The sequence below is a fragment of the Mizuhopecten yessoensis genome, unplaced genomic scaffold, assembly GCF_002113885.1.
Source record: "Mizuhopecten yessoensis strain PY_sf001 unplaced genomic scaffold, ASM211388v2 scaffold3377, whole genome shotgun sequence".
Taxonomy (NCBI): domain Eukaryota; kingdom Metazoa; phylum Mollusca; class Bivalvia; order Pectinida; family Pectinidae; genus Mizuhopecten; species Mizuhopecten yessoensis.
The window spans coordinates 56,265-72,482 of NW_018405014.1; the positions used below are offsets into that span (position 1 = coordinate 56,265).

The window sequence follows — 16,218 nt, forward strand, 5'->3', positions numbered from 1 at the left end:
GTTCATCTATATTTCCACACTGTTCTCGGTATTCCGTCTATGCGTATTGCAGAGTTATCTTCTCTTGTGAGCAGGTATTGATTGTTACATCATTGGCTTGTGTGAGATAATTACGTCGTTTTCTCGAAAATTGATGACGTTACTCTCACAAACAAATGATGTAACAATCAATACCTGCTCACAAGAGAAGATAACTCTGCAATACGCAAAGACGGAATAAGGGATAGGAATCAGTTTGTTTTTTGGGTTTTATAAATCCTCGCAACCCTTTTTAAGTCATATGTATAAGAAAGGTCTGCCAAATATCTGATTCTTTGACAACTTTACTACAAATATATACCAGGATTTGAGCTTTCTATAGTAACTGCACTACACTTCATATTATTTGTTGACGTTTTTCTGCTACAATACATGGAGTTTCCTCACAAGATACTGGTAACCAAAAAGAATCTGAAACCTTAATCATATCTTTTAGAAATCTGTGTTTAACAAAAAAATGTTATACATGTATCTCTTCGATCCACTAAGCATCAACAAACAACATTTAAACCCTTCATTCCCTAAATCTGTTGTTAAAAGGATTGTAAAAAAAATGTGTTCGCTTAAATGTTAAAATATTTCTGTTCAACATTCATATTTACAGTGGTGTTAAAATCCACTAATACGTAAGTTGACATAAAATTGTACTGCAGTATTTTTTGGTCTGATTTTTGACAGCTAAATAAGTCTCATCAAGGGTCATTGACCTGTCAGAAGTTGCAGTAGGCAAAGTTATTTGACTTTGGTATGCAATCATCCTAAAAATAGAAGAAAGTAAGGGCTGGATTTTCATGAACTTGAAGAGTTGTGCCCCTTTTGTTTTATTTCCTATACATCTTATTCTGCCAGTTTATCATTCATATTTTTATTTTTCCATTTGTTATGCACTTCATATACATCTGATGAGAATGAGAGATATTTAAAAATGCACAAAATTCGCCAAGAAAGCTGAAAGTTACAAAAGGCCAAAAGGTGAAACTTGACACCATGCACGCCGGGTTTGAACATTTTACTGTATTGTTTGTTTTACTTTCCATGTGGGGAGGATTTTTAATGCATCTCGACTGTTATATTAATCAATTAATTTTCATTTAGATGGTGTCCCTGAGAATTATTTCTTATATAATTTTAAAATTTGTTTCAAGTAATACTCATACTCTCTGTTTTAAACTAGGAACACTTGCTAGGTACTCTAAGTATTTGTGCGGTTATGATTGATTGTCTTCCTTTGGATAATATTTCTGTGAGTTGTGTCCCTCACATGATTTCCTCACATTTTTTTCTGTTATATATCGGATATAGTTTGTTACTTCTGTAAGTTCCAAGTTTCCTTTTAGATAAAATATGTCATGTTTAGGTGATTTTTGAGAATTGGTGGTTTTGCGAAATTTGCTTTTTGTTTTGCAAGGTACCAATATTTTTTTGTTTATAACATATATAGGGTGCTCCCATAGCTACCACTTTCTTTAAAATGTAGATTTTCTTCCCGCTGTTTTTGGAAAAAAACATCCAGAAATTTTAGAAAGTTTTGAAGTTTTGCTTAAAACTTACCATACTGACAATGTCAGACAATTTCAGACATGCGAAACATATAATAATGTGTAATTCTTCTTGAATTTGGTGTACAGATAGATCTTGAATTGACAGATCTGTCAGATCAGCACAAATTACTTATATTGGAGTCTACATAAAGAGTTATGTCCCTTTACTTTCTTTTTCAAGATTACATGAATCAAACAATTTTCTACTCGAGTCATCGAATCTATCAAAACATAATTTACATACAATGTACATGGGGGAGGGGCTAAAAGTTCGCCCCCTTAAGAATCGGGGATTTATTTTCATGTCTACTACTTGGGGGACATTGAACAGACCAAAATAGATCTTCTGCCCCCATTGCAACACACTTGGGATCTTAAATCTTTCCTTTCTTTCTTCACTGTTCTGCCTTTCCTTGGTTGTGCCGCCTGAGAAGCATGGCGAAAACTTAAGGATCAGTCTGTCCGTCATCACACATTGTCATTTGCGGCGGCAGTCACATTTAAGTTTTCCAGACTTTGTTTGGCCACCATTTACCATATCAATTTGTAACTTTGTATGTGGCTTAATCATAATAGATTACAGATTAGATTAAGTTTGAATCACATGCTAATATTTTATTTTTTTGCTGGAGTTACATGTATGGCCCTTCACACATTGGAAGTTCTCATAATTAACTGTTTGCCATACTTTGTTCGTTACCACTTGCCACTTAGTATGCGGCTTTATCATAATGGATTACAGTTAGAGTCCAAACCCTGTGTCAATATTTCATTTGTTGCTGGAGTTATGGCCCTTCGCACATAAGAAATCTCATAATTAATGTTTTCCCAGACTTTTTTTCGCTACCACTTGCAACATCAATTTGTTACCTAATATGTGGCTTTGTCATAATGGATTACAGTTTGAGTTCAAATCCCGTGTAAACATTCCTTTTTTTGCTGGAGTTATGGCCCTTCGCACATAAGAAATTATCAAAATAAACTTTTGTTTGGACTTATTTCGCTACCGCTTGCCATATCAATTTGAAACTTTGTTTGTGGCTTTATCATAATAGATTACAGAGTTTGAACCATGTATTAAAATTCCATTTTTGACTGGAGTTATGGCACTTTTGCACATAGGAAATTCTCATAATTAACTGTTTTCCATATTATTTGCAACTTAGTATACATGTATAATGGATTACAGTTTGAGTTAGAATCCAGTGTCCATGTTCTAGTTTTTCTGGAGTTATAGCCCTTTGCACATAGGAAATTCTTATAAGTAACTGTATTTGTTCCGTCAACACATGCACTTCCTTCGAATTGCAGCTTTCTTCTATAGGTGACACCCGTCCTCATATGACCCTGGCTGTTCGAGGACATAAATCACCTGATACAGTACATCATTTGAAGTCCTTCTGTATGGCTTGATGATGTTTTCAAACCAATGGTCTAGAGCATTACTTGGTTAAGAAGACTGAATGCCGTTTAACAGAGAGTCTCTCTCATAATACTCTGGCTCCCTATGGGGAGTAGTGGGGTCCACAAGGGGGGTTCTCCGATTCAATTACACAATTTGTTGTTAGGACCCCTGCACATCTTTAGTAATCAGATTTTCCGTCTGTCCTTCTATCTGTTTTTAGCTCACCTGCCAAGGACAAGTGAGCTTTGGCCCTGGTGCGGCGCCCGGCATCCCGTCCTGTCCCGTTGCGTCGTGTCCCGTCTCTATTCAATGTAAACACTTAGCAACTTCATTCATTAACAGATTTTGGTCAAACTTTATACAAAGGTCAAGTTTGGGTATACTTCGGACATCTTTGTATTTCAGGGATCCAAGGTCAAGGCCAAGGTCACATTTGCTATATATAGAAAATCATCCTGTCCCGTCTCTATTCAATGTAAACACTTAGCAGCTTCATTCTTTCACGGATTTTGGTCAAACTTTATACATAGAAAATCATCAACTGATTCAATTTAAACACTTAGCAACTTCATCCAATATGTTATGGAGATAGTAATAACATACAGAAAAAACATATGAATATTAAAGTCAACTTATCAACTTTAAGTGTAGAACCTTGTGTGTGTGCATACATGGACTTTATGCAGTGTAATAAAATGTTTGCTTAACCTTTTGGATAGCTTTTCAGCCTTTGATATCAGAGGTCAAGGTCACTTACTATAAATAGAACATCAGTTTGTGCACTGTATTTCAAATTCTGTTGGACTGATTACACTCAGATTTTATCTTGTCCTTCCTGGAAGAACGTGCCTGCTTGGGATAACTTTTCAGGTCCAGTGGTCAAAGGTCAATGGGTCACTCTAAATAGAAAATCTGTTTAATGCACTAATGCACAATATCTTGATTTCTCTTGGGCTGATTACACTCTTGACTTTATACAGTGCTTCTTCAAAGAAAGTGCCTGCTTGGGACAACTTTCCAGGCCCGGGTGTTAGGTCTCTATCACTGTTACTATATGAATAGAGAATCAGTTTATAAAATGCACTACTTATATTTTGAGTTCTGTTGGGCTGATTACACTCAAGACTTTATCCATTGCTTTTATAAAAAAAACACACTTGCTTTCACTAGTGTTTGTTACATGTATACCTAACTACAGTTTCTTTAAAATCTTCAATACACATAATTATGGATAATAGTCACGGCGGCATTTAAGATATATATATAAATCTTATTACCGGTTAGCTTGTAATAATAATAATAATAATGATAATAATTAGAGGTTCTTATATACCGCTTTATCACAACCTAGTCCGGAGGACGTCTCAAAGCGGTTCACAAATAATTATCCGTGTTCGTAGGGTCTTTGCAACCAGCTCATCTTTCCCTGGGGAGCATACAGCCGGAGCTACCATTTCGGCGCTAGCAGCTAGCATTCAACAATTCTAGCACTGCCCAACCACATACTCATTTACAGCTAAGTAGACAAGCGGAGTAGAGTATTTTGCTCAAGGAGACAACACAGAGCCGTGTCCGATCTCTAGTCCTCCAAGACTAGGTCACGGGTTCGAGGCCTTCATGAGGCAGTCGTCAGGTACTGGACGCCGGTCGGTGTTTTTTTACTGGGGTACTCTAGCTCTCCTTTACATGACTGTATATTTTAATAGGACGTAAAACACAAACAAGCAATAAGACTTTTTGCAATGTGTAAATAATATATTTCAAGGAGGTTCATATAAAAAATACAGAAAAATTAAAGTCTTGCAACCAATTGAAGGCCGTACCACAAACTCAAACATAACAATCCGTTCACAAACTGCGGAAGTTGTCAGCTTTGCGTTAATGTCGTTCAATGTATCCATTTAATCAGCATTCCAGTGGTGAGTACTTTAGGCTGAAAAGATACGACACCAGATTTAGGTCATCGACAAATCAAGACCATTTTCATGTAATTGTCAGTGCATGAAGTTTTATATCAATAATTCAGCTATTGAACATAACGTGTAGTTCCTCTAAAATTGCAACTATAATTTGAAAAAAAGAATGGAGCAGTAATTGGACAAATTTCATTGGTATTTTTTTTCTTGATGGCTGGTTGAAAACAAAATGTCCTCCTATTATTACAAACACTGCTTGCGAACGAAAATCATTAGCCTTTATAGGTAGAACGGTGACGCTTTCAACTTATTTACAAATTTGAGCTTTGGATGAATTCCACTTAACTGCCTTAACTATAAATTGGGGTCCTCGAGGTAACCATTAATCGGGGTTCCAAAGTTAATCTTAAACAGGGGCACGCTAGGAAATCATAAATCAGAGCCCCCTATGTAACCATAATCCGGGGCACCTAGGTAAATAGAAACTGAGTTCCCCAAGGTAACCATAAACCGGGGCCCCTAGGTAATTAGAAACTGAGGTTCCCTAGGTAACCATAAACTGGGACCCCTTAGTAGCCATTTACTGAGACCTCTTATTAACAATAAATCGGGATCCCCGCAGTTACCATTAAATTAGCCGATAATTATTCTATTGGTTTTTTTTCAACTTTTTTTTGTCGATTGAAGTTGACAACACATCATCGACCACTGAAGTTTTTGTTATTTTTAACTAATCATCAGTGTAGCTTATTACATTTATGAATTATTATAATCTTTACCGATTTACTTGATTTATATTTCGAATAAAATGTTCATCAAAACACAACTTACGACATGTTCCTGTCTGCAAGATTAAAGAATCAATGGCTATGTCTCCTTTACTGCCAGTCCCGCGGCGGCCTTCAATCATGATCTGGAAAAAAAAATTCTGATAAGTTTTCACCTTCACTGTCTATTCTATAATATCAGTAACTAAAAATGATATTTCTTTTTTTAGAGTTATCCCCCTTAAATTCGTTTACCTTACGTGACACATCATGCTCATTGGTAATATGTTGTCAATACATAATCATAGTACATGTTTTAAAATTGCTATCAATACATTGTAAAGGTTACAAGATACCTTTGATAACTCTCTACCTGTGTGGAACCCTTTTTAGAGATGCCATGTATTTCAAAGTTATAAATCATTTTTGTGGCAGCTTTAAACGTTATCGTTAACAATTTTCCGTTGTTGCTCATCTTTAATGGTACGTTCCTTATTAGATTTTATTTGAATTGCATTCTATTAAAATCAACAATTTAACCGATTAAAGTGTATCTAGGGTGGTTGTAGTAAATTCCAGAAAGTGTCACATTTTTGTATTTTGCGTAATGTCACATTGCAGTAATTTGAAAATGGTGCCATATTGTGAGTGTTTTATAAAGAAGCGTCCCATCCCGTTGTTAGTATTTAATATTGTAGTGTACCATTGTGTGTATATAGTGAAGAAGTGTTCAATTGTTGGTGTATAGTAAAGGAGTGTCCATGGTTAGTATATAATAAAGTAGTGTCCATGGTTAGTATATAATAAAGGAGTGTCCCATTGTTTGCATATAGTAAAACAGTGCCCCATTGTTAGTATATAATAAAGTAGGGACCAAATGTTAGTTAATTGTAGTCTTGCTGCATTAATTGCAAATCAAATTTCCTTACCACCACGTCATCAGCCGCAGGGATATTTGTTTTGACCATAACCCAACTGTTTCCCTGTTCCCCGGTAATTGTTTGCCGTGGCCTCTTGCTTCCAGCCCGACCACCACTTAACACGCGAAGACGATTAATGTCAGATCCGTACATGTAGTAAGCATACTGAAGACAACGATTTCCACCTGGAACAGTGAGGATAGATTCACATTAGATGGTATTTAAGAAGGTTAGACAAACTAGTTTTTGATAGTGTAGTTTAAACATTTTATTCGTTATGTATATTTCATTTTAACGAAGTAATATTTACATTCAAAATAAATTAATGAAGAGACTTAACAGTTATTAGTATTTGTTTGAAAATGTCCTTGTTCAATTGAAATATGATTTGGAAACCAGTGTCACTATGAAATAGTATGCAGGATATGTAAATAACATGCACGCTTTAGATTTTCAAATATGCAATGTTGATCTGTTATTCTGTACGTTGAATACTCACGTGACATACTGGTCTGGTATAATGCTCACGTGATTAATAAAATATGTTACCTGTAACTGAGCGAGATAAGGTTATATCAGTCGAGGGCTAAGCTTACGTAACATAGTCCAAACCGAGGAGTTAAGCCTAGGTTGGGATGTTACAGAATCTTCGCCCAAGACTGAGATAACCGATCTCGCACAGTGACAGGCACTCGTTGTTTTTCTCGTACCTTTTAGTTTGCAAAAATTATTCTTTTTGCTAAAGATTAAAAGTATCCTGTCTGGGGCCCCAACTAAATATGGCTTCTGCACTACTAAAGCTCAATTTGAATGATTCCGCATAAAAAGTAGTCCGTCCTTACAACGAAGAAGTAATTTACAGTGTAGATTATATTTACCTACAAAATCATTTTTTTTTACAATAACAATAAATATTGGAACGACAAAACAGAATTTTTGCAATGCAGATTGTCAATTTCGAGCCGTTAAAGCACGACTGAAGGAAATGCTGTGTAAAAATTCCGCGAAATGACACTTAAAGTACCAGACAGATTGGACGAGATAGGAAAATCAGGCACGGGGTGTGACGTTGGATATGTCTGTCTGAAGTACAGAAAATGCTAATCTGTTCTATTGTGAACACTCACTTGACATGTCTGTCTGGTATGTGGTCAACACTTACGTGTCATACTAAGATGTTCTGTGGTCAATCTGGCAATGTCTCCGTTAGACCTGGGTGAGCTGGTTTCAATGAAGGCGTAGCGGTTACCGGTATATGGAGCTGTTGGCCCAGTGTTGAGGGTAGGAGTCGGTCCCTAGCCAAAAGAAGTTTTCACAATAAATTCCATATCCAAATTTGTTATACCGATATAGAGAAATGAATTGTGAGACAAAAAGAAGGTGTTTCCGAGATATGTAAATTTGAAAAATAGGATAACTTAAAATATGAGAGGTCATGATTAAGATTGGAGATTAATTGAATTTATTTATTAATTCAAAAAATGGTGATTTTTAGGATTGTTAAATGTAGATGTGTAAGAAGATAAAGTGAAATATGACATCACAGCGGATTTATATTTACATTGTAGATTGGAACTTATGGGAAGACAGACTATATATATAATGCAATTGTTGTGGGTTTTTTTTCTGTGTCTCGATAAAGGAGCGGATTGCTCCGAAGATTTGACAACATAATATTGTCTACACTGTAAAAGTTACTTCCTTGCCCCATATAAAACTTGAAGTAATTCGTATCCATGAAACATAGGTTTACAAGGATCCAGTGAAATAGGGATGCTACCGATAATATTACTTCTTAACCCATATATATTGTATATAGCTAGAGAAACATGTCACTTATTATGGCAAATAAAAAATTGGAAGTTAGGGGTAAACTATGTATACAAGTAACAGTATATGTATATTGGTGGTAGTATCGTAGTTAGATAAACTTACATTTGCCAGGCTCCAATCAAAATCATCAGTTTTATCTTGCTTGAAAAAGCAATCTGATCCCACTTCCAGCGTGCATGACATGACAGACACCGCTGAGAACAGAAAGTAAACGTTCTTTAACTTTTACTAATGACAGAAAGTAAACGTTCTTTAACTTTTACTTATGACAGAAAGTAAACGTTGGTGTCAACAACTGGTAACAATATCACAAAATTATACGTATGGACAAAGTACAACGTGAGGTTTACATACCATGTTTTTTAATATCACAGTTGAGGGATTTATGATAACTATCGATCATACAGAATACAGTACTAAGTAAATCACCGTTAAAGGGTTTTATTAGAAATTGCAAGTCTTTCTACAGAAATAAAACAATATACGTGTATCTGGTATGACGTCACGTGTGTGATGTACAGAAATACTCACTGTATTGTTCACAATTATCGCCCTCGAAGGAAGACGTACAGCTACACGTGAAGCCGTTTGCGTTATTTGCATCATTGCAGGTTCCTCCATTGAGACATGGGTCACCACGGCAACCTAAACAGAGGTTCATGTATTGCAGATTAATTTTGTGTTTTCAAAAGAAAAAAATATGTGTTTTTAAATTAATATCACACAAGGATATGTGATTCATCGCATTGTGTATGGATATTGAACTACCATTATTTTTGACAAGATAACATATATAAACTTATTACCTAATTGTTTTGAACATAGTAAGATATGTTTATAAACACTTATTACTTTCCCCTGTCTCCTGACAGTTAGTTAAGAAGTCGTTTCGTCGTATTGACGTCACTATTTGGCCAGTTGTTAGCGATATCAGTAGTCTAATTGCTTTTATATAAACAATTTAAATAAAAATCTTCCTCACCACAGTTTCCAAGAGAAAACATTACGTTGTCGATGGCTATGTCGCTGGTCTTTGACGGTCCTCGGACAGCCTCAAACACTGGCTATATACAAACACATGGAATAAGACAGAGGAACGCCGATTATTCGTACTTAATAATCTAATCAACGCCTTAATGCCAGAAGATGTTAACAATGTACAGCAAAGTGCATGTAGAAAGTAACAAACTTTATACACCGTTGCAACCCCCCTATCCCCAGCCGAACAAACAAAAAACTGAGAGATTTATAAATGGAAAAGTTCGCAATGTTAAATGCATTTCTAATATAAATAAAATATGTACATTCATGGAAAATGATTTAATTTACTCGAATATAAAGTATTCCTTTACTGCTACAGATGTCGGCAGGGAGAAGTTTACATCAATGATGACTTACCGATACAGATGATGACGAGGGGAAGAAGACGGCGCCAGTGTTCCAGGAATTGCCCTGGTCTCCAGATCGGGACCATAAGTCTGACGACCCATCTTTCACGTTTAGTGTGCCAATACCACTCCCGTGCATGTGGTAGTCGAAAAATAAACACCGGTCGGCCGCTAAATCGACGACGAACATAAAACGAAACGATGAACCAAACTGTTATTACATTTGTACAAGATTGGCAATACCAATCATGAATCTATTAAAAGGGTCATCAAAACAGTAATTGGAACTCAAGATCAACCAAACTTCGGCAAACAATGTACAAATGAACGAATCAAAGAGAAACTCTTTAAAAAGGACAAAAAAGATAAGACCAGATGTTCCGGAAGGGTAGCATTTTCTGCTTCATTGAACAAACCTGCCATTAAAATGTATTGTAAATGTTATTTTATCAATGAGAGAACCACAGAAATGACAACGAATCTAAATGATCCACTTATGAGAATCAACAAAATAGTTTCGAACATCATCGCACACTGAACACAACAAAGGTATAAATCTCCTTTTTCAAATTCTTCCTCGGTATACTTAATCTTGGACATAGTCGTTTTGTTCAGAAAATATGCTCAAATATGGTTTCAAATTTCATGACTATAAAATCGTTGGCCTTTCATGTAAAAGAAAGATATCACATTAAGATAATGAAGGCGTTCCTTTAGCTGAATTTGACGTATGTTTTTATAATGAGTGGAAAAGTCTAGATTTTCGAAACGACGGATCAATTATAACGGACAAATACCAAAATAGAAAATTAGGGAAGCAAACTTGGTAATGACGTTTAATTTATAAGAATAACGTTAAATAATTGGTAATGACGATAAAGCTACAACGGCCTTATAATATATCTTGTAATGACGGTTTAATTACTAGGGACATGTACACTATGTTGTGATAACGGTTTTAGTAGTGGCTACTGACATTTTGTTATTTATTTGATACTAAAGATTAATGTACTTCATTGTAGATACAAATGTAGTGCTTGGAAATAGTTGTTTAACTGCTAAGGACATTATTACTTACTTGCTTATGGCATTTGGTTACAAGGGACATGTTCAATAAAATAGTTCATTTAGATGGTTGAGATACGACAGGAATGGAAAATATATTGAGTCGGCGGTTTCGTCACAAGGAAAAAAATACTATTCTTAGTAATGCGGTTATATCAACTGGTGACATGTAAAATACTTAAGGATTTGTTGTCATATTTTTGACATGCATTGGTGTGTAACATACATTGGCTTACCTACATATTGAATGGTGCGCGTACCAATGCATGTCAAAAATATGACAACCAATACTTATATTTACATTTTATGTTGATTATTTTACAGTTCAAGCAGAAATAAAGACATAATATTAGTCTGAACACGTTTCAACGTCAGGGTAAATCCATACAGAGAACAGTCACCAGTTGACAGTGGAGCAGTGCAATCTCCAACGATACAGTTATGACGTCATAAGCGTAGCGACGTCACACTGGCCAAATGTATGTTATACGGAAATATTTACATTTGCACTGCATAGGGCCTAGATAACTCTACTGGTCCCATTGTAACATATTTTCCAATGAACTACAACGGGGATTAGGTCAGTGTAGTGATACACTGACCTAATTACCGCCAAGTGGCGATGTTCCGCTGTGTTGTGTTTTAGAATGTTATTGTATGACAGTTAAATCGCTTAATGACCACAACATATATTAAAATGGTCACATGTTAGTATACAAATTGGTAATTGACATATATGCATTTAAATAAAAAATAATCTATTATTAAATTGATTTGGTTACTGTGGAACTTTCTTGTTTATTGTTTATGTCGGCCTGGTTGCCCTTGACAACGACTGTGGAATGCGAAACTACCCGGCTGTTCCGAACAATTTACCGCTGACCCAGTCGGTGTGTATAAGAGTTTTAAAACAGCAATTAACAATACTCGCAACATTGCAGAACTAATATTGTTGGTTTGGAATATAAATATAACGATTGGTTGTCATATTTTTGACGTTTATTGGCGTGTAAACCACATCGGGCTTGCGATATATTTAACATGGTGCGCTTACGCTTACGCGCACCATGTTAAATATATCGCAAGCCCGATGTGGTTTACACGCCAATAAACGTCAAAAATATGACAACCAATCCTTAGATAACATACATTGAGCCCAGTAGAAACATCTAGGTTCTGTGCAGTGGAAATGTAAATATTTGGTAATGGCGGTTTACTGCAGGGGACATATACATGCATACCCGATACATTTATATTAGTTACTAGATGCATGTAGCATACCTGGGAACGAAGCATTGGATACCAGCCTTGCGACATCGTTTTCCACGCGTGGCATTGAGCCCTCTATAAACATGTACTGTCCGTTGGTTTGGGTATCCAAGTCAGAAGGCCCTGTTCCGGGCGTTGGCGTTGGGCCCTGTACAAAAACAACGATACCAAACATTTTATTAGGAATTTATTTTTGAACAGTCATTGCGAGGAAAATGATTTGTATAACATTTGGTACAAATGATAAAAAACACCGTAAATATGGTGAAAATATAGAACCAAACCTGATATATCAATAGAATACTAAACAAAGGAGGTTGGTTTAGATCCTAATTAATATATATAGAACAGAACATGAGTGGATAAGAAAAAGATACAAAATCATTTTTTGATAACAAACTGAACTTTGGTAGATACATATCAAACCAAACTTTGGTAGATAAATGTAGAACCATACTTAGTTACTAAAGTAGAGCAAAAATTTGGTAAATATATATATGGGCAGATAAAAGTACGGAACAAATGAAGAAAGACATATTTATTGAACAAAAGGAGTTTGTAATACGAGAGAGATAAGTGCTTAAATACATATGAAATAGAAATGATAAAGATAAATAAAGGAACGATATAAATATAAAACAATGATGTTAGTATGAACAAAATAACCAAAAAAGGGCAAAAACACCAGGTACATAACACTGGTATATAGAAAAACACATGAATAGATATATACGGAACAACACATGAATAGATAAATACGGAACAACACATGAATAGATAAATACGGAACAAAACACGGATAAAAATATACGGAATTTGTTGAATTGAAAAATATTTGTGCATATGCAGGTCCGTTATTTATCAGTACCCAGTCAACATGACATGTTTCGCCTATTGCTAATATCATATAATATATACTTACACTTATTTTTGTCCAGTCAAAGTCATCGTCATCAGCTTGGCGTAAGAAACAAGACGTGAACTCCTCAAACGTACAGCCGATGTTATGGCCAGGAACTGTAGCAACAAACAAATTAGTTAACTGGTTTTTATTCTGTGTCTATTTAACAGTTTTTTTCTTACTGTCCTTTCTGTGTTTTTTTCTAACAGTGTAAGCTATGTTTAACATCAGGATTATGGTTTAATCTTATATTATTTCCGAAAACTACTGCTTGAATGATCCTTTGTTCGCAGAGAATTGCATATTTTGTTTCATATTATCATAACATGTGTATCCATCACTTCAGAGGTTGCAAGGACAACAGAACTTATGTCACCAAGAAATAGGAATTCCATTTTTTTGTATCTTGTATTTTTTTGTCATACCTTAACACTGCATTGGTACTGAAAAGAATGCTTTTGTATTCCTCGTCTTGCGTTGGTATTGTCTTGTATTGCACACTGTCTTTTTCATTCATGTATATAATCTCGACGTTGACGAGGAATATATAATTACTTACCAATAACCTCACAGAAGGATCCCTCGTAACCAGGTAAGCAAACACACTCGGTGTCAATGTTAATGTTCAGTGTCACACAAAAACCGCCATTAAAACAAGGATTCGGGGTACAGCCTGTGAATAACAAGTCAAAGGACAAGGTTACACATAACTCAAAATACAAACGAATCATTGGACAAGGTAAAACAATAGTTAAAATATAAACAATTCACAAAAAGAAGCCACACAGAGCTCAAAATTCAAACAAGTCACAGTACAATGTCAAACAGAACTAACAGTTCAAACAAGTCACAGTACAATGTCATACAGATCTTACAGTTCAAACAATCCACAGTACCATGTCAAACAGAACTAACAGTTCAAACAAGTCACAGTACAATGTCATACCGAACTTACAGTTCAAACAAGTCACAGTACAATGTCATACTAAACTTACAGTTCAAACAATCCACAGTACAATGTCAAACATAACTTACAGTTAAAACAATCCACAGTACAATGTCATACCGAACTTACAGTTCAAACAATCCACAGTACAATGTCATACAGAACTTACAGTTCAAACAAGTCACAGTACAATGTCATACAGAACTAACAGTTCAAACAAGTCACAGTACAATGTCATACAGAACTTACAGTTCAAACAAATCCCATGATAAGGTCGTCCAGAACTCTAAATTCAAAGAAGCCACTAGGTAAGGTCACACACAACTCAAAATGCAAAAGATCACTGGACAAGGTCATACAGAATTTAAAGCTAACACAAGTCACATGATCAGGTCACATAGAACTCAAAATTTAAACGAGTCACAAGACAATGTCAAACAGAATTCAAAACTCTAACAAGTCACAAGATAAGGTCACATAGAACTCAAAATTCAAACCAGAGAGAGAAAACGTTTAGCCTGTAGGGAACAGTCAAGAAGAAAGGTTATCTCATTACGGTCATTGAAATGTAAGGGATACACACACACGTCAAAGGATATATATTTATATTTTAAAGCAATATACATAGTCACTTACCACACAAACCTTCCCTTAACGAAATGTCATCTAATGCTATATCACTATCACAGCTGGTTCCTCGTATAGCCTCAAATGTGATCTGAAAACACATACATGTGTATCTTTTTATATGACCATTGTGTATACGTTTAGGTTAATATGTTTCAAATCATTATAGCAATGATACTTTCGAGACGTATTTATACTTGTAGCTTTGACATCAATGACAGTGATATTGACATGTGAAAAATATAGAGTACGCAGTGCAGAAATACAAGTTACGCCGAATGCAAATTATGACTCTACCCGGACTTAAGAATAAGTTAACAGATAACCAGACAATTAGATAAATGTCTCTATATTTTTCAATATCTGTACCTCAGACGATGCTGGTATATCTACCGTATCTGTTGTAGAATACTTCCTTTTGGAATACCCCTAGGCATACCACTTTCGTTCATCATACAGTACCTGCTGGTTTGTCTAAAGCATCTGTTCTAGTATAATGCGTTTTGGCATACTATATTAACCGAATTTCGTTCATTCCACTTTACCTGTGGGTATATCTAAAATATATATTTTCGAATAGTTCATTTTGGGCTTATCTATCGACTTACGTTCATCCTTTAGTACCCCCTGGTTTATGTGTTTAACTATGATTGGTTTTGGCATACTGTATATATCACCTACGTCCATCCTGAAGTACCTGTTGATCTAATGATGCGAATATATCTATAACATCTATTCTAATATATTGATTATGGCATACCATATCTATCGATATATACCTGCAGTTATATATATATGTATTACATCTGTTCTAGCAGAATTAATTTATCACATACTGTATCTATTACCTACGTCCATCGTACAGTACCTTTTGATCTGTCGATGCTGGTATATCTATAGCTCCTGTTTTCCATTCTGGTCCATGATCACCAGAACGAGACCAGTCGCTACCACCAGAGGATGTTGTTGATACGGACAGTGTTCCAATACCAGAACCGAACATGCAGTAGTTGAACGTCAGGCATCGGTTTACAGACGTTAAGCTCCCAGGTGTTCCAACTGTAAGACAGGCGTAAGATAATAGCTTTATCATAGTTAAAAAAGCATGATACCCATCACTGTAATTCTGGTCAAATAGTAGTAACAATTTGTGTCTGTATGTGTTTTGCCCCTTTAACCCGTGTAATAACTAAATGAATGTGTTTTACCATTGTGATCAAGTAATGTATTTGGCGAATATCGTGATTTTAATGTGATTGGCTCATGTGCTACTATCAGTGAATGTTGCCCAGTAATAATAAAGATATATATGTCGGTCTGCTGTTGCTTAACTAGTGAGCGCATCCAAAAGTAACAACGCATTGCTTGAAAAGCTAGCTTGCAGGAAAGGCAGAGGTTTTACCAATCGGCTGTTATACTTTCGATGTATTTTACCCCTGAGGACAGGCCAGGTACTTACATGCTGTTGAAAAATTAGAAACGAGTCTGGCTCCATCTCCTTGCTGGCGCGGAAAGGACATTTCGGCATACGTGTAGAAGTTGCCATCGGCAGCTCCAGATGGGCCAGTGTTTCCTGATGGTGTTCGACCCTGTAATAATAT

At 35.6% G+C, this 16,218-nt stretch overlaps 1 protein-coding gene across 1 annotated transcript in view; it reads right to left on the reverse strand.

Annotated features, from left to right (window-relative positions):
- Positions 1 to 4,725: 4,725 nt before the first annotated feature.
- LOC110447440 (MAM and LDL-receptor class A domain-containing protein 1-like) overlaps positions 4,726 to 16,218 on the reverse strand; it is a 55,132-nt gene continuing 43,639 nt past the window's right edge. The window contains exons 27-40 of the mRNA XM_021493137.1: positions 16,077 to 16,206; positions 15,486 to 15,676; positions 14,627 to 14,708; positions 13,604 to 13,717; positions 13,066 to 13,160; positions 12,156 to 12,291; positions 9,820 to 9,980; positions 9,404 to 9,485; positions 8,953 to 9,066; positions 8,524 to 8,615; positions 7,751 to 7,883; positions 6,598 to 6,773; positions 5,733 to 5,814; positions 4,726 to 4,918 (exon numbers count right to left, since the gene is read on the reverse strand). Coding sequence (XP_021348812.1) covers positions 4,914 to 4,918; positions 5,733 to 5,814; positions 6,598 to 6,773; positions 7,751 to 7,883; positions 8,524 to 8,615; positions 8,953 to 9,066; positions 9,404 to 9,485; positions 9,820 to 9,980; positions 12,156 to 12,291; positions 13,066 to 13,160; positions 13,604 to 13,717; positions 14,627 to 14,708; positions 15,486 to 15,676; positions 16,077 to 16,206 — 1,593 coding nt within the window. The 3' untranslated portion in view covers positions 4,726 to 4,913. The remainder of the gene's footprint in view (positions 4,919 to 5,732; positions 5,815 to 6,597; positions 6,774 to 7,750; positions 7,884 to 8,523; positions 8,616 to 8,952; positions 9,067 to 9,403; positions 9,486 to 9,819; positions 9,981 to 12,155; positions 12,292 to 13,065; positions 13,161 to 13,603; positions 13,718 to 14,626; positions 14,709 to 15,485; positions 15,677 to 16,076; positions 16,207 to 16,218) is intronic.